The sequence below is a fragment of the Sminthopsis crassicaudata genome, chromosome 1 (assembly GCF_048593235.1).
Source record: "Sminthopsis crassicaudata isolate SCR6 chromosome 1, ASM4859323v1, whole genome shotgun sequence".
Lineage (NCBI taxonomy): Eukaryota > Metazoa > Chordata > Mammalia > Dasyuromorphia > Dasyuridae > Sminthopsis > Sminthopsis crassicaudata.
The window spans coordinates 729,506,979-729,530,602 of NC_133617.1; the positions used below are offsets into that span (position 1 = coordinate 729,506,979).

The following is a 23,624-nucleotide window of genomic DNA, read 5'->3' on the forward strand; positions in this document are numbered from 1 at the left end:
TCCTTCCTTCCTCCCTTCCTTCCTTCCTTCCTTCTTTTCCAATCCTTCCTTCCTTCCCATCCTTCCTTCTTTCCCATCCTTCCTTCCCAGCCTTCCTTCCCATCCTTCCTTTCTTCCCATCCTTCCTTCCTTCCCATCCTTCCTTCCTTCCTTTCTTCCTTTCTTCCTTTCTTCCTTCCCATCCTTCCTCCCTTCCTTCTTTCCTCTTCCTCACTTCCTTCCTCTTCCTCCTCCTTCTCCTGCTCCTTCTCTTTCTGCTTGTCCTCCTTCTCTTTCTCCTTGTCCTCCTTCTCCTAGTCCTCCTTCTTCTCCTTCTCCTCCTTGTCCTCTTCTTCTTCTTCCTCCTCCTGCTCCTCTTTCTCTTCTTTCTTCTTCCTCTTCCTTCTCCTGTCTTCTTCCTTCTTTTCTTTTTTCCTTCTTCCTTCATCTTTTTTCCTTCTCTCTTCAATGTCCTTCCTGATTCTGTGTTCTCAGCAGGACACATTTCTTTCCTTGCTTTCTCATCAGTTACAGACAGTTTGAACATTTAAAAATGCTCACCTTACCCCATCCCAAATGTTTGATACATACTCTTCAAAGCAGAAGAACACCTAAACCAAATGCAGGCGATGGACAATTTCCCCCAGGAATTGGTATGAAGAGAAACTGAGGAGTGGGATTCTGTTGTTGATGTATAACTTAGAGTCTTATTTATCTGAGGACATGGAAACATAGTCAATATGTTGAAAATATTAGATATATCAGATTATTTGCTGTCTTAAGGAGGGGGTAGGATGGAGAGAGGGAGAAAAATTTGGAACAAGATTTTACAAAGGTAAATATTGAAAACTATCTTTGCATGTATTTGGAAAAATAGAATACTATTTTAAAAAAAGATATTTGTTTAATTGAACCAAGAGGGTGAGCAGATTTGCTTTTGCTCACATAGTCAGTATGTTTCATAGAAGAATCTTCCCGACTCCAAGACTAGCCCTCTGCCCACTACTTGCAATCTGGTGATCTTGACTTGCTAAGAAACTTAAATTTGCAATAACTTATCTATACCCATCAAGTTAAAAGCTGTTAGGAAACATCTTCCATCCATCCTCACACCCCCCCTTTTATTTAAATAATGTCAGAAAGTTCTGCGGGCTCCAAATTTCCCTCATGGTTCTACCCTTAACTTGAAGCTGTACCATATAACTTTCTCTTTTTGCTCTCTACAAAGCTTTGACTTCCAGATCTCCTTTTAATTTTTTTTTATTTATTTTTGATCACTCCCCAGAGAGTCTCTAATCTTAAGGGATGCTATAAAAATGTGTAGACTTGATTAATTTCAGTTTCTTTTAAAATTAAAAAAAAAACTTTTTGAAGGAATTATTGGATGGGAAAGAATATAACAAATTGAAAAAGGATGTCACACTTCTCAGTCAGGTTAGTACTCCCTGGAGGACAAGAAGTGGCATGTTACCATGTGTGTTGGACAAATGTTGGAGAGGCCTGTGTTTGGGGAACTCTTCAGTGTGAGGTTTGGTGTCTTCACCCCAGCTTTGGAAGCCTGGCTCATTTGGTGCCTTTCTTCCAAAAGCCCCAGGTTGTTATTTCAGGAGTATTTAACAGTGGAAATTCACTGGGTGGTAATTGGATGAAAAAGAGCTTAAACTGATTTCACTAGCTCCCCTTACTTTGAACAAACAATCAAAATGTTTTGAGTTGTTTGAACTTTTTTCAGGTTGTTGAGAGGGAGAAGAGAATGAGTGAAATTGGGGTTATTTCTTACAGGGACCTGTTAGGTATGATAATGCTAATAATAACAGCAATCCTGTGTTCCTATTTTGCTAAGAGACTTAGAAGTCCTTCCTCAACTGAGTCAGTCTTCTGTAGTTATCCTGGGCAATATTTTGGCTTCTCCTTTGGGCTGGTATGGGAATGTTTGATCAAGAAAGCATTGGTTGTTGTTTTTAGGTGGGAAAGAGATCTTGGTTACCTAATCATAGGTTCCCAGGTTCCCTGATATTTTAGGTTTGGTTTTCAGGTTAAGACTTCTTTGACTAGAGGAATTCCAGTCCCTATATTATATGTTACAAATAGGAAAGGATAAACAAATGTTATGGTAATAACATAGGCTTTGGTTAAGTTGAAGTCTCAGGCCATGAAGTGGGTGGGACAAATGACTTATTTAAGTTCTTTATTTTATAAGTTGACAGCTTATTTGTAAGTCTTGGAGAAGGGAAAAAAGTTTTTGGGAAATAGGGGAAGCATGATCTTGATTTCATAATGGGGGATGATCCTTCAGGTCAATAATCCCTAATTGAAACTCCAGTGACTTCCTTTTATAGGATTGTCACATGAGTATATGTGAATAAATCCTTCTTCTGACATTCTTCAGTTAGTATGATGTCAAAGTGACTCTGGAGTCTCATAGCTGTCCTATAAGGGCTTTGAGTAGGAACTCATTAATGGATTACCTTTCTGTAGCCCAAGAACCAGCCGCACTCAGTTGAGAAACATTTAGCCTCTGAGAGCTGACCATCAGGTTGTGAACTTGGGGTCTACATTTATTCAGGAAGCTAAAGGCCTCAGGAGGTCTCCATCTGCAGAAGTATTGAGGACTCACATAGATAAAATCACTGAGCTTTTGGAGTATTGATGTATGCGATGGAAGGCTATGTGTGAAATATTTATTTAGTCACCATAGACTAGTTCTTAGCATGTGTGTGTGTGTGTGTGTGTGTGTGTGTGTGTGTTTTTAATAGAAACCTAAAAAATATGGACTTCATTTTATCACAAAAAAAATACCATTTGCACACTAAAGTCCAGTTGTACAACACTATACAAACACATTGTTGAAGTTGAGATTTTGGCCATTTTGGCAAATCATTTAAAATGATTCAAGAGAAAATACTAAATACTTTTTGACCTAGTCATATGACTACTGGATATTTGTCCCGAGGAGGCTACAGACAAGAGGAAAGGGCTTATATAGCCCAAAATATATGTACCTGAAGCGTTCTTTTGGAGGGGAAAACAAGAGAACAAATTGGCACTCCACTGAAGGGGGGATGATGGAAAAAATTCACATTTGGCATGTGAATATGAAGGATTACCCTTGTGCTATAAGAAGCAGGAAATCTGAGAAATTCTGACAAATGTGGGGAGACTTAAGTTTAGCTGATCTGATATGAAAAAAAAAAAAAAAACACACACAACCAGGAGCCCTATGTGTAAAGTGACTACAGTTGTTCAAATGAGATACTCTGAACTCTAAGCATTTGTAATGAGCAATCTTGGTCCCAGAGAACAAATGAAGACATGTACTCTCTTCCTCTCTTTGGGAGGGAGTGTGACTTGGTTATACATGCACTTTCATGAAGTTGGCTTTCTCATTTTTTTTCTTATAAGGGAAGATTAAAGGTGGAGAATATAGGGAAATGATGTTTTTTTTTTTTAAATCCACATTTTTGTTTAAAAGATGTCATATTGCATATGACTTTAGACCCAATTGCTTTTTATCCCTTTTCCTCTATCTCTAACTCATTTTTCTTTACCTCTTCCTTCTTTTCTTCTTTGTTTCTCTTCTTCTCTCTTCTCTCCCTCCCTCAGAAGGTTCATGGTGGGGAGGAGAAGGAGGGATATGAGGAAATGAGTATCCAGTGGGGGAAAAAAGTCCCAAACATCAATGAAACAATTTTTACAATTATAGTGACATAAAGTGATGTATTTAAAAGCTTCTTTGTGAAAGATGAGATGATATGTTTTAGAACAAACTTCTTTGGTTGTTGCCTTTATTTGCATTCTCTTCTGAGAAGAAGACTGATGCATGAACGTGGTATAGGTGAATCAGATCCCATGCTTACCCTTTCCTCTGGGGACATGTAACATGTCCGGAGGGACAAACCAGTACCAGTTTGGTTTGGTTGAGAAATCAAACACCAGTTGGTTTGGCATTTTTGGTGTGAAAGCAAAAGATGTAATATGTCTGCTTGCCCACTTTCTTCTCCAGAAAAATAGCCCTAAGGAAAAATGTCAAGCTATGACCTGCAAAGCTCCACCAGTGATGAAACCAGACTGGCAGATGTGACATGCTTGACTTCCATAAATCACTTTCCTTTGTCATGGTTGGCATATGGACAGTGAGTGTCCTAATTATTGGGTGGCTTTTATAGCCCCGTTATTTATAATCACTTTGAGATAGCAGCTGGAAGACTGGGATAGGATGGAACAAAATGACAGAGCGTGAAAAATATTATCATTGTGTGCAATTTGGGATTAGGAATATTTCATGATGATGCCATTTGAATACAAAGCTTCTAAAATCAGAACTCTGCCACCATTTAATTATTCAGTTTTGGCACAGATAATTTTCCTCTTCTGAAAAGGGTCCATGGAACTCAAAATTCCCTTCAAGGCACACCTTCATTTACAAGACCTTTCTTAATCTTCCCAGTTGTTTGTTCAGAAATAATTATGCCATTTGCATTGTGTTTCTCTGGATTTACTTATCCACGCATAAGTGATTTCCCTTTCCTAGGATGAAAGCCCTTAACAGGTAGAGACTCCTGCATTTTTGGCTTCACATCCTCAGTGCCTGGTACAGTACTATGCACATAGTAGGAATCTTAATGATGCCTCTTGGATTAGATTGGAGTCAATTGATCATATTTTTGTGAGAGTACAACCTTGATAAGTACTCTTAACTCAATGCATTCATGATGTGTTACCTGATGTGCCAACCTTATCAGTATCAATAGCCACCATAGTCCAGGAATGTTCATTCAGTATGCAGTTTTTGAGAGGCTGTGATGGGAAATTTATTTTAATTAAGAACATGGCATAATAAAAATGATGATGATAATAATTATTGTGATGATGACAGTGATAGTGAAATTATATGACTTGCCAAGGGACACACAGCCATTAAGTGGCAGAAGGGATATTCCAATCCATTCTCCCTGATGGCACTCACCACTGCAGGAGTCGCCAACTCATTTTGGTGTCCCTTTAGTAAAATTTCTAGCACTCCTTATTCAGTATGAGGGCAGCTAGATTGTACAGTGGATAGAGGACCAGGTCTGGAGTCACAAAGACAATTATTAGTTATAAGATGGTGAACAAATCACTTAACCTTGTTTGCCTCAGTTTCCTTCTCTGTAAAATAAGCTAGAGAAGAAATGGCAAACTACTCCGGCATGTTTGCCCTTAAAGGGGTCTCAGAATTGGACACGACTGAAAAAAAACTAAACAGCAGCAGCATTCAATATGAAAAAAACATTCTACAGTTTATCCTTCCCATGCTCATAAAAAATAGATTAATTTCAATAGGATAATACAGTTATTTATCAAATATCCCATATACCCATGGCAGGAGTCTTATGTGTATCCCAAGTTGGTTACCTCTGCTCAGTTTCTTGCTTTATTTTCTGGCTGTTTTATGTTTGCGAAATGCATTCTTTTTCTGGAGCTGAATTTGGAAGTATTGTAGTATTATCGACTCTGAGTCCTATATGAATATTTGGAAATTTCACAAATACCCCCATCTGCAAAGGTGGGAAGTTATGCTATCCTCCCTAAAAATGTGGCTATTCAATATTTCCTTGGTGTCTGAATTCAGGTTTGTTGGGACTGACTTAATATTTGACCTATGAAATAATCTCCTGATCATTTTCTGGGTGCAGGGTTTACCTAGCTTCCACTTTGAGAGGAGATAGCAAAGCTCTAGAAGTCATGATTGTCTTTGTATCCCTACTGCCTAGCATAATGCCTGGCACAAAGGAAGCCCTTGGTCAATTGGGACTGAAGTGCTTCCCCCTGAAACAAAGATTTGTCTTTTTCTAATTGATTCAATTTAATTTGATGAACATTTTTGAGCACTTACATTGGAGGTACCAGGCATTTAATAGCAATAGTCCTGGTGAAGGCCTTGAGTCATGGGATAGATCAGTGTACTTGAAATATCACAGCTGATGTTCACCCGAAGGATATCAAGTAAGCTCTCAGAGCACATGAGCAGTAATGACCACCAATGTAGAACAGGTCAAAGAAATAGCATAAAAGAGATCATCAGCGAGATGTGGCTAGAAATGAACTGATCAGGGAGTAAGAAGGAAAACAATTTTATGTATTGACTTTGACTTTGCTCTCCTGGTACAAGCTCAAGTTAACTGGGGGTTACTATCCATGGAGCATTTATTTATATGAGAAAATAAATAAGGGTCACATAGGATGGAGGTATGTAGGGCATGATCTTCAGAAGAAGTACTCATATTAATGAACTACTAACAGTTAAATAAAATTTTTGTCACTTTGATATTACTGAAACCATATAAATCCTTATCTTATCTGATTCTTTGTTATCTCCTCCCACCAAGGTTATGACCATTAGGCTAGAGGCCTTTTTCTAGATCTTTTAACATTTTCTGGCTACCAATTAAGCATTTGCCTTGTTTATTTGTTATCATTCCTTATTCTGGAACAGTAAAATGCTTGTTGATTTGCTGACTAAATTTTGGCTCCTTATTTCTTGGTTGATGAGAAACAGACTCCCCCATTTCATGAATGTGACTGCTTGTCTATAGTCTTTTGCCTATGAAAAAATCTGGTTGATGTTAGGTTATAAGGATGTTTTATGAGATTTCCCCAATTTTGTCTCCATCCTTTTGCTGCATGGATTTTTATTAGAGCATATTAGAATTCAGTGAATTTTTTATTTCCATCCTTTTGCTGCATGGATTTTTATTAGAGCACATTAGAATTCAATGAATTTTTTTGTTTCCATCCTTTTGCTGCATGGATTTTTATTAGCACATATTAGAATTCAGTGAATTTTTTGTTTCCATCCTTTTGCTGCATGGATTTTTATTAGTGCATATTAGAATTCAGTGAATTTTTGTCTCCATCCTTTTGCTGCATGGATTTTTATTAGCGCATATTAGAATTCAATGAATTTTTGTCTCTATCCTTTTGCTGCATAGATTTTTATTAGCGCATATTAGAATTCAGTGAATTTTTGTCTCCATCCTTTTACTGCATGGATTTTTATTAGAGTATATTAGAATTCAGTTTATTATCTAAATGATCAATGCTAGCCCGAGAAAGTAAATTGAGAAGGAGGGGGAGAAACGGTTGTACTAATTATTCTGAACATCCAAAGTTGTTGAAACCCATTTGGGTTGCAGATTGCACTTGCACAAGAACAGATTATTATTAAACAGAGTAAACGTCATGAAGCATGAGAGTAAAATGCTTAAATCCTAGGGTGTGTGTCTACAAGAAAGACACATTTGAGATCATAGCTTATTAACTACTTTCTAGGAGGCTGGTACAATTTCTACATACCATTTTGATCTAAATATAGAGTAAAGCTCCCTTCCTTCCTTCATCCCTCAGTTTTGACATCTTAAAAACCTGTGTATGGCTTTAATCATAATGCCATGGGTAGAGAAGCTGGGATTTAAATTGAGAATTTGCTACACATTGATAATTTAAAAAAAAAAAGACATTTCTAAAGTGCTATACAGCTTGCAAAGCTTTTTTCTGTCTCACAATTTTGTAAGGGAGATAGTACAGCTATTATCATTTTTACAAGTGAGAAACTGAGGCATGGTAAATTAGTTGATTTGTTCTTGTGGACATAAAAACAATGACAAGCTTTTATTAAGCAACTATTTATATTTTATTTCAGCTATTCTTTTATGTGCTGAGGTCCCCAAGACCATAGTGAAACATTGCTTTCTTCCAGGATACCACGCACTGTCTTGGAAAATCTCTTGGTAAATACAAAATACAAAGAGAAATAGTGTACATTAATATCAAGAAGAAGCTACTTGAAATTGGGGGAAGAGGGTGAAGGGTGAGAGTTTGAGAAGGCTCTTCTGCAATGGGAGCACTGGGGGGGGAGTTCAGTATCTCATCCCTAATAACAAAGAACTTGAAACAAGATCTTCTCAATTCATGGGCCACCAAATCAAAATGGAAAATGTAAGTTCTCAAACAGCTTGTAGCCACACTTGCATTCATAATCATGGTATAGCAGTGCCAGAGCTTCCACTTGACTTACTCATTGGCCTTTTAGAATGCATGCCATAACATGCAACTCTATCCTAGGATTTGTGTGGAGTCCTTCAGTGCAGAAGATGGGGCGGGTGGTGGGAGGGATATATTGATTTAACTGTTTAGCCCCATCCTGGGTAGGCTGCTACTAAACACTGATAGCCATCATGGTAAATGTGCCTCTGTCCATACATGAAAATTGACACAACTCAGAAATATGCCAGTGGAGAGAAAACTAAAGTAATGTCAAGCAAGTTATCATATCTAGGCTTGAGATAACCCAGAAATGGGTCAATTTCTACCAGCTTTTGTTCAGATATAATTATCGCCAACCAATGCCAGAGTCGCATCTTCTATCAATAGTGAAATAAGAAGCAAATATATGAAAAACCAAGAATATATGTAGACCAGAAACTGATTTTTTTTTGGGTGAGTGATTCCGTGTCACTACCTAAAGCTCATTAGTGTGAGCTCCAATAGACTAATATAAATGCCTCCCCTTTGGCTTCCTGAGAACTGAATAGAATTGGAATTCTCCCATAGTGCTGAGTATCACGCTGTGGAAGTTGGTTGTTTTTATTAAGAAATTTCAGACAAGGTAGATTTAAATACATTAAGTTCCTACCAGTTTCTGAGTGAATATATAACTAGTTAATTTGTATACTGATTTACTGTTTTCAAGCATCAACCCTGAAGCTGGATGTGGCTCACGTTCCTTATAAATTTGAGCTGCTGACATGACACAAATCTCCCTTCTTTAATATTGCTACTATTGGCTAAGCCCATTTCTTTAGCCTTAATAAATGTAGCATTTCCAAATACTACAAATGATCTTGGGAGAAAGTGTATTCTAAAGCAAAAATCACATGAACATGTGATGACTTTACAGATCATTAGAGAAGTGCACCTTCGTAGGTGACAATTTAAAAAGGATAGACTGTGGTACCCTAGGAGTAATAAGATTTTCCTCTCTGGCCCTTCCATAGTGGCAGTCAAGCCACTCATTACTGTCATACAAGCCATAAACGGGGTCATGCCGGAGATTGCAAGAAATTGGTTATATTTTGGCTTTGGGTACAAAATTACTCTCTAGAGTAAACTTCATTAATGCGAGAAAGAAAATCCAGAGTTGCTTTGGATATAATCAGTATATTGATTTCAACTAGGGAGTGTAGTTATCATTGGCAATACAGAATGAATTCAAACATGGCTCTAAACCATGCTGTGTGACCACAAGTACCTTAATCTCTGAGCTTGTATTCTCTTCCATAAAGTGAGAAAAATAGCAGGATTAGGTCCAAATGAGATAACTATCGGTGAACTTTAAAATCCTTCAAAATGTCTGGATTTATGTCCAGGACATCATTAACCCTTCACACACCATTACCTAAGAAGAGATGTTTTTTATCATTGTTAAGTAGGTGATGGCAAAGTTGAAGCAACCTGAACAATTAAATGGCCTTTTGAGAAGGGGACAATTTTCACTTTAAATCATGAAAGTCCAAGTTAATAAGGTCAAAGACTGAAAGTTGGAAGGCATTTTATAGATTATGTATTTAGGCTCATTTTATAGATGAGGAGACTGAGATCCAGAGAAGGCCCAAGGTCACAGTCCCTACTAAGAATCAGAAGTAACATTTGAACTCAAGTAAGGGTTAAATAAACTTAGACTTGTAAGACCCTTCAAAGACCAGTTAGTCCTACTTCCATTATTTTGCAAATGAGGAATTTAAAAGCCCAGAATGATGTGCCCAAGTCCACATAGCAACAAGAAAGAGGGGATTTGAACCTGGCACTTAGGCTTAAATCTGAACAAACATTGGTGGAAAGTGACCCATTACTGGGTAATTTCCAGCCTACTCATGATTATTTGCTTGCTGTAACATTGGTTCTCTCTCCATTGGACACATTTCGCATGATGCTGATCAATGGTTAATAGCAGCATACCCAGAATGGTGCTGAGCACTTGGGATAAATCCCATCTCCCTTTTTACTTGGTGACCCAGGGCAAGCCACTCTAGGCTTTTGACTCCAAATTCTTCCAAAGTACCATGCTTCCTCAATTCTTTCCTTCATTTTCCAATGCAAAATTGCCTTAAAAGAAAGCCTGGACCACTTTCCAGGTTCTTAATTTCCTGGTGTAGGTTCCCTGATCATTACTACAGAAATCTTAGATTTCTAAGAAAATGAAGAAGATATGTTTTTGTGACAGGTCATCACTCTTCCAATTTAATATCTTATTGGTCACTGTTCTTGACAATTAGGAGAAGATTTATAAAGGTGTCCCCTGAATAATTGGCAATTAATTGCAGATCAGATGCCCAAAATGATGATACTCTGTGGGATTTTTTTCCCTCACAAATGTCATGGAGCATAGAGTAAATGTTAACAGGCAGCAGCGGTGTTAACTCTGGCCTTTACATGTCTGTGGTGTAGAAGGGGTGTGGGATTTTGTAATCATCAACTCTGGACCAGCTTTCTCAATCCTTTACCTTCTTTGAAAGCTTGATCAGAGTTGGCCCAATGGTCTTTGTTACTTTCTGTACTCTTTTCTGAGTACACCTGGTGGAGCTTAACCTGCATATTACATGATCTCAGGCTCCCTCTAGGTGTGTAGGGGGACTGAATCAACAGTGATTACTTTGATTTCCTAACATTGAAATCTACCATGCAGCTGATTGTATGTACCTTGATTCCATAGACACTATTGTAATTAACAGATTTTTTTTGAGTGTCTTTTATACCCCCGACTCTGTGCTGTGAAAAATAGAAATATTTAGATTTAGAGAAGGCATGGCACTCTATAGATAAATATGGGTGCAATTGATTGGATAGTTTTTGATGCAAGGTTTGAAAAGCACTTTGTGTATCTCAGGTCATCTCTATAAAAACAGGGGCTATTCTTAGGCTTGTTCAACAGTGGAGGAAGCTGAGACTCAGAGAAGTTATAGGAGGACCAGACTGAAAGTTCATCTATCTAGAAAGAGAAGCACCCTCAGAGGTTAATTAGTTCAGGGTTTCTTAAATTTCTTCTACTTATAACCCCTTTTGCCCAAGAAATGTTTCCATGTCCCCAGTTATATAATTATATAAAATAGATAATAAATCACAATTTTGTGACTCCCCTCCCCCCATTCAATTATGAAGCCCCATATGGTATTGCAAAGCACAGTTTAACAACCTCATTTTTCCAGATAAGACATCTATGACCCACAGAAGTTGCCTCAGGAATATATCTTTAAATCAAATCAAGTTAATTCAACAAGTATTTATTGAGTGCTTACGATGTACTGAGTCCTATGCTAAGTACTGGGGATGCAAAGGAAGCCAAAACCAGCCCTTGCCCTCAAAAAAATCAGTCTAAGAGAGGAAACATCATATAAATCATTAGGATCATAAATCTGGAGTGCCCAGGGATGTCAGAGGTTATGCTGTCCAAGTTTCTCATTTTACAGATGAGAAAACTGAAACCAAGGAAGCTGACATGGTTTACCCACAGTCTATACACATACATATACATAACTTTTATGGATTGTGGGATGTTGGGTGGTTAATTTCTCAGTGCCTCAGTAAAATGAATCTCAGAGAAGGAACTCCTTAAGTCTTTTCCTTGATCATGAACTAACTCAGTTGGCAATGGGGTATGCTTGTTGGATAATCCAATAGAGAGGAAAGGGAATCTGCATCAGACTGAAGACTTGGGTTTGCATCTTAGCTTGATTGCCAGCTTTCTTTGTGATCTTGGGCTGCAACTTAATTTCTGTCAGAAAAGTAGGAATCAGAATATTTTTGCCACTTACCTAAGAAACTTGTTGTTAAGGAACAAATGTAGCAATGAATGCAATGTTCATTTGTAAGTAGAAATCAGGGAATGAAATAAAACACTTATTAAGTTTCTAGTGTGTGTGATACTTTGCACAATACTGATACTGTGGATATAATATGCAGGTTGCACATTCAAAGATTTTGCAATCTGATGATAAAAGACAAGATGTACCAAGGAGGATAAGGGTCTGGGAAGGAGGTTCTCATCTGCACAGTCACAATAATGGTTTTTGGAGTCATTGAGAAGAGGATCCAGAATATTGATTTGAAGTATTATAGTATAGTGGATGAATGGATAGATAGTATTTTCATTTTGTTGTTGTTGTTTTTGTTTGCTTGCCTTTTTTTTCCTTGCTCATTTTTTTCCTTCTTGTTCTGATTTTCTTGTGCAGCATGAATATAGAATATTATATAGAATATAGAATATGTATATATATGGAAATATGTATAGATGAGTTGCACATGTTTACCATATAATGGATTACTTGCTGTATATGGGAGGGGATGGGGGGAAGGAAGGGAAAAATTTTTGGAACATAAGGTTTTGCAAGGGTGGCAAGTTGTGTGACATGGATGGATGTAAAATATGTCTGAGTCTGGGGAGACATAATGGGGGAGGTGAATTGATCCTCACTCTCTCACCATTAGGATAAACTTCCAAAACTAAGATGGAAGGTAGAACTTCTTCCAAAGCCTTCCTTGCTAGAAATCTTAACTCAAAGATTGCCCATTTTCTACCAGTAATTTGATTTGGAAGCCCCATTCTCCACAGCCATCATGCCCAAAATAAACTGACCATTTGAAATCTCATCTTCATGCAAATTCAGATTATGATACTCCATGCCTTCTCAAGTCATCCTCAGTTGCCTTTCCCTTCTGAGAGGGAACCTGAAGAGTAGAACAATGAATTTCTCCTAAAACCTTCCTTTATAGAGGGCTCACAATCTTCTTGGTAACTTCATTTCCTACCAGTTGCTCTGCTTGGTTTCCATCGTACAAAACACTAGCCCTCACTTTACCCACTTTACCCTCCTTTTGTGTATTGTTTTCCTCTATTAGACTCTAAGCTCCTTGAAAACAAGGGATTGTCTCTTTCTTAATTTTATCCTTAGCATTTAGCATAATGCCTTTCACATTTTCCAGTCATTTTTCAATTAAGTTTGACTTTTCATGACCCCATTTGAGGTTTTCTTGGCAAAAGTACTGGAGTGGTTTGCCATTTCCTTTTCCAGCTCATTTTAAAAATGAGGAAACCAAGGCAAACAGGGTGAAGTGACTTGCCTAGATCACACAGCTAGTATGAGGTCAAACTTGAAGCCAGGTCTCCCTGACTCCAGACCCAGCACTTTATCCACTGTACTACCTAACCTCCTACAATAGGCATTTAATAAATATTTATAGAATTGAATTGGAGGAAGGAATGGTCTCTTGAATTTAATCTGGAAGGTGCTTTTCATGAGTGTAGCGTGGATGGAAAAAAGCACATGCAAGGATAATGGCAAAATGTTCATGATGGAGAGATACGGATTATTTTTGTGTGACTATTTAAACAGCATTTCCTTTGGACACCAGTGCTTTTTATATTTCATAGGCTCACTTGAATTCTTAGTCTTTGAATTTTATTAATTTCATGCAAAGTCATAATTGTTACTGAGATCAAACTCACTGACCCTGTGCTATAATGGCCCAAGTCTTGTCCTCCTTTCTTTTTTCCCCCCTTTTTAAAAAATAATAGTTTTTTTTTTAAATTTTCAAAATATATGCAAAGATAGTTTTCAACATTCACCCTTGTAAAACCTTATGTTCCAAATTTTTCTCCCTTCCTTCCCACCATCCCCTCCCATATACAGCAAGTAATCCAATATGTGGTAAACATACACAATTCATCTATACATATTTCTATATTTGTCATGCTGCACACACACACACACACACACAACAGAACAGAAAGGAAAAAAAATGAGCAAGGAAAAAAGGGCAAGCAAATTATAAGAACAAAAAATGAAAATACTATGTTGTGATCCACATTTGGTCCCTACAGTCCTCCTTCTGGATGCAGATGGCTCTCTCCATCGCAAGTCTATTGGAATATTGCTCTCCTTTGTAAAGAAGATGATATTTGATTCATGTCATAATAAGTGGTTGCTGAACTCTTGTGTTCGATGATCTAGGATTGAAGTGGAATCCCTAATTTTCTAATTATTTTTATTTCTGTTCTGGTTTCCCTACAGGAAGTCGACTGAACAAGGATTTAAGACATTATCTCAATCAGCGTTTTCAAAAAGGATCACCTGATCATGAGCTGCAGCAGGTTATAAGAGATAACCTTTACCGCCATGCTGTGCCTTGTAAGTACACGTTGATGCCATTGATGGTGCTCTGGGCAAGGTTGAATGATAAGAAATGAGATTAATGTTTTAGATATTCACTGGTACTTTATATTGTGCCCATGTGGGAGAGATGCTGCCTAGAAAAGGATTGTGTTGTCTAGCTTTGGTGAATTGGTTTTTGGAGAAGTTGTTGCTGTCCCTAAGAGGAAGAAGGGACATTATTGTGAGCTGTGAAGGGGTCTAGAACTACAGGCTCAAAGTAAAGGACTTCCCAAATAAAGGACAAATCCTTGAGAACTTATTTAGGGCTAATGGGAAAGTAGAATTGACAGAACTTATTTATTTTGAAAATACAGTCAACCTAGAGACAACATTGTATTGTTGAAAGAGTGCTGCATGTGGACTTAAGACTGAATTGGTTAAAAAAGAAGCAAAGTAGGGGCTTAATTCTTTCTTTTCTCCTATCATTCAACATGCCCCAAACATGTGTCCTATCCTTCATGTTATCCTTGTGTATTGAGTGCAGACAGCTAAGTAAATGAAGTGTTACAGCTGAAGTCAGGAAGATCTGAATTTGATTGAATCCTACCTCAAACACTTACTATATGACCCCACACAAGTCATTTTTAGCCTCAGTTTCCTCATGTGTCAAATGAGAGTAATAATACAAGTTTGTTGGGAAGAGCCAATGAGATAACTTTTGCAAAGCTGGTTATTCTATATGTCTCTAATAAAGGAATTCAATTAATTTCATTCTCAGTAAAAAGTAAAGAATGGAAAGGCTTTCATTGAAATGATTTTCATAGTGGATAAGGCACTCGAACTTGGAATTCACAGAAATCAGTTTAAATCTTGCTTTCTTTCTCATCTGTAATTGAAGAATTAAACTCAATGATTTCTCAGATCTTTTCTATTTCAAAATCTATTTTTCTATTATTTGATTTCTAATCCTCTAACCAGAGTCTGTTAATTGGGATGTGGGATTTTGTTTTCCAAACATTGTTTTTCACATGTCAAAGACAGCAGGTAAGCTGACTTTAGTTTGTTTCTTGAGAGGACATGTTTCCAAAAAAGTCCAATTGACACTCACAGGTAGTACTGGTAAATAATAAATGGACCCTAATGAGCTTGTTTGGGATGAGTTCTTTTTTTAAAAAAAGTTAGGAAGTAACAGATGCTTTTTTCTTTTTCAGAAATTGCATTGAGTTGTCAAGTGAATAACATGCTTTTGTTCAACTTTCAAATACATTAGAGCAGGTTAAGTGAGAGTTAAGCATACAGGTCTTTGCGTAGTTAATCAAACTTAGCTCTTAGCTCATAGTTAAGTAATTGAAAATAAAGCCATTTGTCTGTACAGCAAGAATCCTCAAATTATCAATTTTTACAGGTGGATGGGTGCCCCAGTCCATTATACTCATCTTGGAACTTTAGGAAATTTTCACAAATGACTCTGATTTGCTAGCATCTGCTAAAAGCAAGAAGACTTTAATGGTCTTATTTTTAGCTTCTACTGGGGAAGGCATGGATTTTAACAAGAGGGATCTTAGAGTGAACCCAGGCAGTCAAAGCTGTCACTGGGAAGGTTACTGAAACCTGAGGGTCCTAAGATGTAGGATGTAGGGTGTTTGGGCAAAGAAGGCTAGGAGGTGGGAAGGGGTTGACTTCTGTAGGTTCTATTAGAAGTGCCCATTCAACTTCCCTACCATATTCCTTAAATCCTCCACTGATTAAACAGGTGAAAATGCCAGGGTCTTTTCTCGCTTGATTGTCAATGACAGGACTTGGCTGTCATTCAGACCTCTAATAGATTCCCCACCTTTGATGTCATAGTCAAAGATATACCAAAAGCTGACTATTATAAGAGACTTCAGAAGAGAGTTCCCCAGTATAGAAGATCCTTGACAAAGGTGACCAGTAACAAGGGTGAAGTACAAATTGTGTCTTAAGTTGGAGCCGTCACATAGCATGTGAACTTCATGAATCTCAGGGCAGCCCACAAATAGTCAGAAGTGAGAGACTGCCTGTATTTTTGCAGTGAAGAAACGAAATGCTTGAGGGAATTTACCAATAATCTGGTTAGTAGCAGAACAAACAATGATTTCAGATTCAATGAGGCAATGAATAGTGGCGGGGAGGACAACGACAATCAGAAAGATCTACATCCAAATCCTGACTCTGTTACTTATAGCTATGGAATCAGGAGTAATTCACTTAAACATACATTTTGTGTCTTAGCCTCCTAGTCTACTAGATTTATGATCATATGATTCTATGATCTCTGAATTCTTTCCACAAATTACTAAGCCACATTGCTGACTCTGAGTTTAGACCTATCCCAAGGAATCACAAAACTGTCTTGGATCGAAAGAAAAGTCAATTTAGTGATAAAATGTATTATTGAAAGTTCAGGTACTTGTAATGGCACTTGTCTTTAAATACAGAGTGGATTCATTAGAATTCCAATTGCATTTGCCATTTCTATAGATTTGTCTACTCCTAAATATGTTTTTGAATCCATGACCTTTCATAGCAACCTTGGCATCTAATTAAGGCTGATATTCTCATTTCATGGAGCCAGGTCGATTGTAGAGCATCTGCCTTCGAATCAAAGGCTCTTCCTCACTATCCTACTTCTTCTTTTTTTGTGTTTGCCTGAACATTATGCATCCTTTGAAGGAGATCCTAGATGTCTTAGAGATGGAAGTGTCTGCAGAGACCATTTATTCAACTCTCTAATTTTATAGATAAAGAAATCGAGGTCCAAAGTGATTGCCCAAGTTCACAAAACTATCAATGGGAAAGTCAGAATTCTAATTCAGATTTTTGAAGAAACAAAACTCATCCTCCAAGTTAAAGTATAGATGCAACATTAAGAACGACACATTTTTTAGGGTCTGTACTTGGGACTTTATCAGTATAGGGTCCTCCCTAGTGAATAAACGCCCTTCACTAATACAGATCAGCAGTCATCCTGCTCCTTGTAAAGGAGCTCTCTCTTAAGGAGAATGGGATCATGCAAAGGTTAAGTGACTTGCAGAGAGCCATTCAGCATGTGTGGGAGACAGGGAACTCAAGCCAAGATTACACTGTTCTTTATTTCTCTTTATATCCCCAGTGCCTAGAAAAGTCTCTAGCACATACTAGGTACTTAATAAATGCTGACTGATTACTAATGATGATGATCTCCAATTTACCGATGAAGGAACTGAGGATCAGAATGATTCAAGGATAAGATGACCAGAGTTTTGTGGAATTAAGCAGTTGCCGATTCTTGCTTCTTTTCTGTTTAATTTTTCCTCTCCTTAGATTCCAATTTAAGAAACTAGGAATGAGGCAAAGGAGCAGTTGCAGCATTTTGGGTGTTGCCAAGGTTACATTCCGAAATGCTTTCATTGAGTCCTTCCTGATTTATTGGACTTGACTCTAAGCTAAACTGCTTGATTTTAAGCTTAGCAAAGCCTTTGATTTAGGAATTGGGTAAAAATGATTTCAGCCTTTTAGAAACAGTGGAAAATATATTTTGCCCATACATGCATAGGACCATCTGTATTCGGGTTTCATTTCTATATAATGAGGAGAAAACTTGCAAAGTCAAAACTATATTCCTGCTGAGAGGAAAATCAGGTACCATTTCATTTTATATTTCTTTCATCGGTTGTGAAAAAAAAATCTCCAAAACAACTCTATTTCAGGTTTGGCTCTAGAATCAGCAACACATATGGGACAACCAGTGGGTGACTGTTGTGGGTGACTGTTGGGAGCCTAGTGAGACTTCTTGCCACATGCCCCTTGGTTTGGATCCCTCGGCCTACATGTCTTGTAAATCCTAATGTTCTTGGCTAATCTCTAGGGCTGCTGGATTGAGAAATCTTGTCTTCTGAAAACAGTTTCTAAATTTTTTAAATAAATTAGCACAATCTAAGGAAAGACTCAGTGTCTCTGTACTATTCAGACTGAGTGTATCCATATATTGGCTTCCTTCTCTTGTGATGTGAATTCAGTTAAATGAAGGATTATAGTAGATAAAGCTCTGGATATGGAGTCAACATCTTCAGTTCAGATCCTGGCCATTTGCATACTATAAGTCATTTCTTCACTCTGGGCCTTCTTTTTTCTCAGTGTATTTTAAAAGGAAGAAAGAAAGTGGACTCGATGACCTCTAAGGTTTATTCCAGCTCTAAAACTATGATTCTATAAGTGATAATTCATTAATATACACAATGAAGCGAATGGGAGTCTGGGGAAGCTAGTTTATCTTTTTATCCTTTATGCCATAAGGACAGATGTTCCCAAAACTTGGTAGTCTCTATATTCGTTAGGTTTTCAGTAATTCTTCACCATGTTTCACCATTCATAAATGCAGGAAAATACATTCTAGAGTTTACTATGATATGCACATACAGAACAAAATAGGTTAATTTTTAAATCAAGAAAACTTGGTACATGACGTCAAATACAGTTATTAATATAACAAAGATGTTAAATCTTTCTTAGAAAAAAGAAATAAGACTCTTGATTCTGATTCATGTCAACTAATGCTTTTATTCTCAGTATAATTTTTTCCTGTTTTTTTTTTTTTCTTTTGTGTTTTTGAGACTAGATCTCTCTGTCTTATCCTACAGTGACCACTTAAGGCCTGATCTTATTGCTGATTACCATGAAAACTTTGATCTACTGTTTCTAACATGGACATATTTGCCCTTCCCTAGGAAACCTGGTCCCAGGAGCTCACCAAATTAGTATTAGACTTAGTGGAGACAAGTATGAGGTTTGTCATTACTGCAGGTCCGATTTCTTGAGCTCAAACGATCTGCCAGCCTCTGCCTCCCTACTAGCAAGGGTGAGGGAGATATGCGACTCCAAAGATATACAGAGAATTTTGTAACCTCATTGATTAGAAATTGATTCAGAGTTTCTGGTTTTTGCAGACATCAGCTTATCTTTGACTGAATCATTATCACTGATTTTTTTTTCTTACCCAATAACAGAAGGATTTCATTGGTTTTGCTCACTAGACATTCTTTCTGCTATCTCTTAAAATGTCCAAGTGCACTCTACTCTCCTCCTTTCCTTTTCTTTCCTGCCTTCTATGTCCTTACTTTTCTCTCTCCCCTGTTGACACATTTCCCTTCATTAATATTACTTCTTTTTTATTATTTCAAATTGATAATAAATATAATTATCTACCTAAACATCTTATATCCCCTAAGTAATCTTTTCATAGCTGAACTCATGAATTCTTGCATTAAGTAGCTTTTCTATTTTTAGAAATTAGGAAATGCATCATAGTATCATTGATTTAAATTTGAAAGATAGAATGTAAGTTCATTATAAATGGGGATGATTTCATACTTTGGACATGGACACATAGTAGGAGCTTAATAAATATTGATTGATTGAACATAGAAATCATCTAATCCAATTCACTCATTTTACAGTTGAGAAAACAGAGGCAGATGTGTGACTTACTCAAATCACAGCTATAATTACTGGCAAAGCTGTGATTCAAACTCAACCCAGGAGCCCAAGTTCTGCTATATCATACCGCTTCCTCACCAACCACAATCCCTGAGTCATAATTCTTGTTAATATATGAGTATTCAAACAATGCTTTGCTTTTTCTATAATGCTTTATCACTATTCAAACAATGCTTTGCTTTTTCTATAATGCTTTATCACTTTGAAAATACATTCAAACTTATCCTCTCAAGGATATCTCTTGATAAACCACTGGAAAAAGATGGGGTCCTTGTTATCATCCTTATTTTAGGGAGGAGAAAAATATGGCAAGAAGAAGCTTGACCAAGATTACTTGGTCAAGTTCTCTGGATTCAAATGTGTTACAAGTCTCCTTTCACTGAATATTTCATCATCTTTACCCTCTTCCCAAAGATGAAACCTTGCTTGTTACTAAATGACATGAACCTTTACTAAAGTTTTACTCCAGTTTTCCATCATGGTTTGAAAGGCATCCTGGGCGTGCTCTCTCTCTCTCTCTCTCTCTCTCTCTCTCTCTCTCTCTCTCTCTCTCTCTCTCTCTCTCTCTCTCTCTCTCTCTCTCTCTCTCTCTCTCTCTCTTTAAATTTAATTCCATTTAAAAAAAGATTACTATGCATTTATTTTCTTTCTCCCATATACATTGAAAAAGACAAAAGCAAAACAAAACATAGAAACTGTGCTTAGTTGCGCTAAATGAATTCTTTTGTTGGCTGTCTTACAGTGTATGTTTATGCATATTGAATCCATCTCTTCTCTGTCATGCAGAGGATCACAGATTTCAGCAGTAATGCTTTGGAATCTTGTTGGGTCATTGCCTTGATGAGAATTATTTTTGTTTTATTTTTAATTATTTTGTTGTTTTTAAACCATGGTATTATTAGAATAAGAATTCTGCTACTCATCATTTTTCTTTGCATCAGTTCATAGTAGTCTTTCTAGACCTTTGTCTCTGGACAGTTATGTCAGTTGAAGATTTAGCTCAGTATTGAGCTAATATTGAGCTTCTTCAAGTGTGACCAAGATGGAAAAGCTGCAAATGTGACTATCATGTACGCCTGGAATAGTCTCCTTCCTTACCTCCAATTCCTGGCTTCTTTCAAGACTCAGCTCAAATTTTCTCTTCTACAGGCAGCTTTTCCCAATTGGTTCAATTGCTAGTGCCTTCCCTCTGAATTTTGCTTCCATCTATTTAATGTTTATCTTCAGTGTATTTTGTTTTTCACATGTGAGCTCCCCTATTAGAACATAAGTCTCTCAAAGACAGGGGGCTGTTCTTGCTTTTTTATTCCCATTATCTAGCAGAGCAGCTGGAATATGATAAAAACTTAAAAAAATAATTGTCAATCAATGTTGGAATACATGGGAGCCACCAGACAGTGGCTGCTGGAGAGCCAACCCAGATCTACAGAATGGATCTCCTCCTGTGAGAGGATGATACAAGGAGAGTTAGAGGCAGTTGCTGCTCTCTGACCTCTCTGACTGAGAGGCTGTTGTGTTGTCTGACCTCTCCCCTCTTCCCTCTGCCTCGAATTTATCTCATTCCCAGCCCAAAACATCTGTGTCAGCAAAGGCTGTCTTGTAACTCCTTCAGATGCTATGATCCACAGCTGTAGCAGCTCTCGGAGAATTGACCTGTCCCTTAACAAACTAACTTGCTGGCTTTGTTTCAAAACCAACCTGGCTAAAACCAGTGAGTCTTCTCAGAACAGATCAGAACAGCTGATGAAAACGGAGGGATGACTCCCTTTGTCACTGGAAAAAGAGACAAGAATTGTCCCATGCTGCAGAAAGTCATGCAGTATTTAATACTGACATGTGGGGAAAATATTTAGATGGCCCCTATTCTACTTACCGCTGATTGAGAAAAGAAAATTTCAACTGAGAAACCAGAAAGCAATCAGTGGGCCAATTTGTTGTTAAAAATGATGGAAAATGAAAATCTAAGCTTCTGATTGTTAATCTTTCACCTTTTATAGTTGCCATTCATGGTCTTAATATTAGCTCACAAAGACACTAAAATTAAGAAATCAATTATTTCTTCCATCCTCAATTTGTAGGTACTTAATTTTATGTACTAATAGGTTCTCAAGATACTCGTTGATTAATACCACTTTGTATTGTATAATCCATCTTTTTTAGTATGCAAGTTTCTTTTCATTTTTTTTATTATGCTGTACTTTTAGATAAATGGATTAAATACACAAATACAGATCTTATATCTTGCTGATTTTCTCATTCTTCATCATTGTCTGGGTAGTTTGATTGTGTTGGAGTTCAGTTCAATTCTCAAAGGGCTTAACTGCACTAAAAACCCACCTACTTGCTAAAGATCCTGTTTCTTTCTCTTATTCCTTTTCTCTGGGTCTTAGTTCCTATAATAATAGCTTACTCATTTGAAAGATATGGTAGTCATGGTAGCTATTTGGCTAGGTATTTAAATTTGAATTGTGTTTGCTGTAATCCTTTAGGAGGAAAAAAAAGAACTACATCTTAAGTGTTTGACTTCAAAGGGAATGACCCAGGAGAAGGGCCCTAGGTCCTTAAGAAGGATTGTACTTAATTTGTCATCTAGGAAAAAATGATCCAAATCAAGGACAAAGAACCGAGCATCTACCAGTTTTCAGGTGGTCTGTCCATCTATAGCCCCACCTAATTGCAGTTTAGCTATCTTGGTGATTGCCCTTGTCATTGCATAAGGTTTCAATGTCTCCATAACTCATGCGATGATAGCCTTGTCCTATCTGAAGTGACAATACCTGAAATTCTTGCTTGGGGATGCCCTTCTTCCTTGTGAAGATAAATGTACTATCTGACATGCCTTGTCATTTATTATACAACTGCTGTCAAAACGAGGAACAACTCATCCAACTTGGCCGGAGACTTAGAATACTGAAGTGATCCTCAAGGACTTCACTTTCCTTCTCACTTTTCTGGGCTCAGCTGGGTGTCTTTTTGCTTTTGAAATCTCTCATTAGGTGAAGGACAGGTAGACCAATAAAGGCTATTTTTGGATTGGAAGTCAGGTTAAGTGGTTTCTTGATTAAGTTTTACAATGATAATGGGGATTTCATAATTCAACCCAATTCCACAAACATTTATGAAAACACTATGTAGTAATAATATGCTGGGCCCTGGAGTTCCAAAGACAAAAAAAGGAAGCCATTTTTGCTCTTATGGAACTTACGCTTTGAATGGTTAGGACAATAATAGCAGGACAATAACAACAACAATAATACAATAACCATCTCCCAGAGTGGTTGTGAGAATCAAAAGCTAGTATATGTAAAGTACTTTGCAAATGTTAAGGTGTTATGTAAATGTTAACTTTTATAACCATAATGGTCATAAACATTTATGCCGTATAAGTCAAATGAATCCATTAAGAGATTATTTTAGCGGTATTATATTGGTAAAAAATAATTTGTATTTCAAATAATGAGCAAACATTATTCTCTTGTCTTTATTTATAAATATGAAAAAATTGAAGTTGACATTTCAGATTTGATGAAATTTAGCTGACAATATAGTATTGTTTTCTGTCTTTCATGTGAATAGGGTGCCCATGATAGAAAAGCCTGGTGTTCTTAGCTCTCACTGCCTAAATAGTTCCAATATTTCCACTTCAGCTAAGCTGTAATAGATTCTAGAGAGATTTCCCACTATTGCAACCATCTACTCATTATAAAGCACTGAGAAATGAAAGCCTATTTATAAAGAGACAAAGGTGATGATTTGACTTTGGAAGAAGAGTTTTTATCCTAGGGGTGTGTGTGTGTGTGTGTGTGTGTGTGTGTGTGTGTGTGTGTGTGTGTGTGTTCATTTTCAAAATCCAGAATATTTTACTTATGTTATCAGATGAAGATCAGGTTTAGAAGGATAAGGCAGATGGAGAGAAGAAAGAAATGGCAATTCTGATGTTTGATTGAATGAAATAATATGTAT

The 23,624-nt window shown here is 37.1% G+C and overlaps 1 protein-coding gene across 18 annotated transcripts in view; it reads left to right on the forward strand.

The window, feature by feature from the left end:
* MAGI1 (membrane associated guanylate kinase, WW and PDZ domain containing 1) overlaps positions 1–23,624 on the forward strand; it is a 696,381-nt gene that overhangs the window by 394,693 nt on the left and 278,064 nt on the right. For all 18 annotated transcript variants that reach the window (XM_074284174.1, XM_074284160.1, XM_074284171.1 and 15 more), the window contains exon 2: positions 14,085–14,201. In XM_074284174.1, coding sequence (XP_074140275.1) covers positions 14,085–14,201 — 117 coding nt within the window. The remainder of the gene's footprint in view (positions 1–14,084; positions 14,202–23,624) is intronic.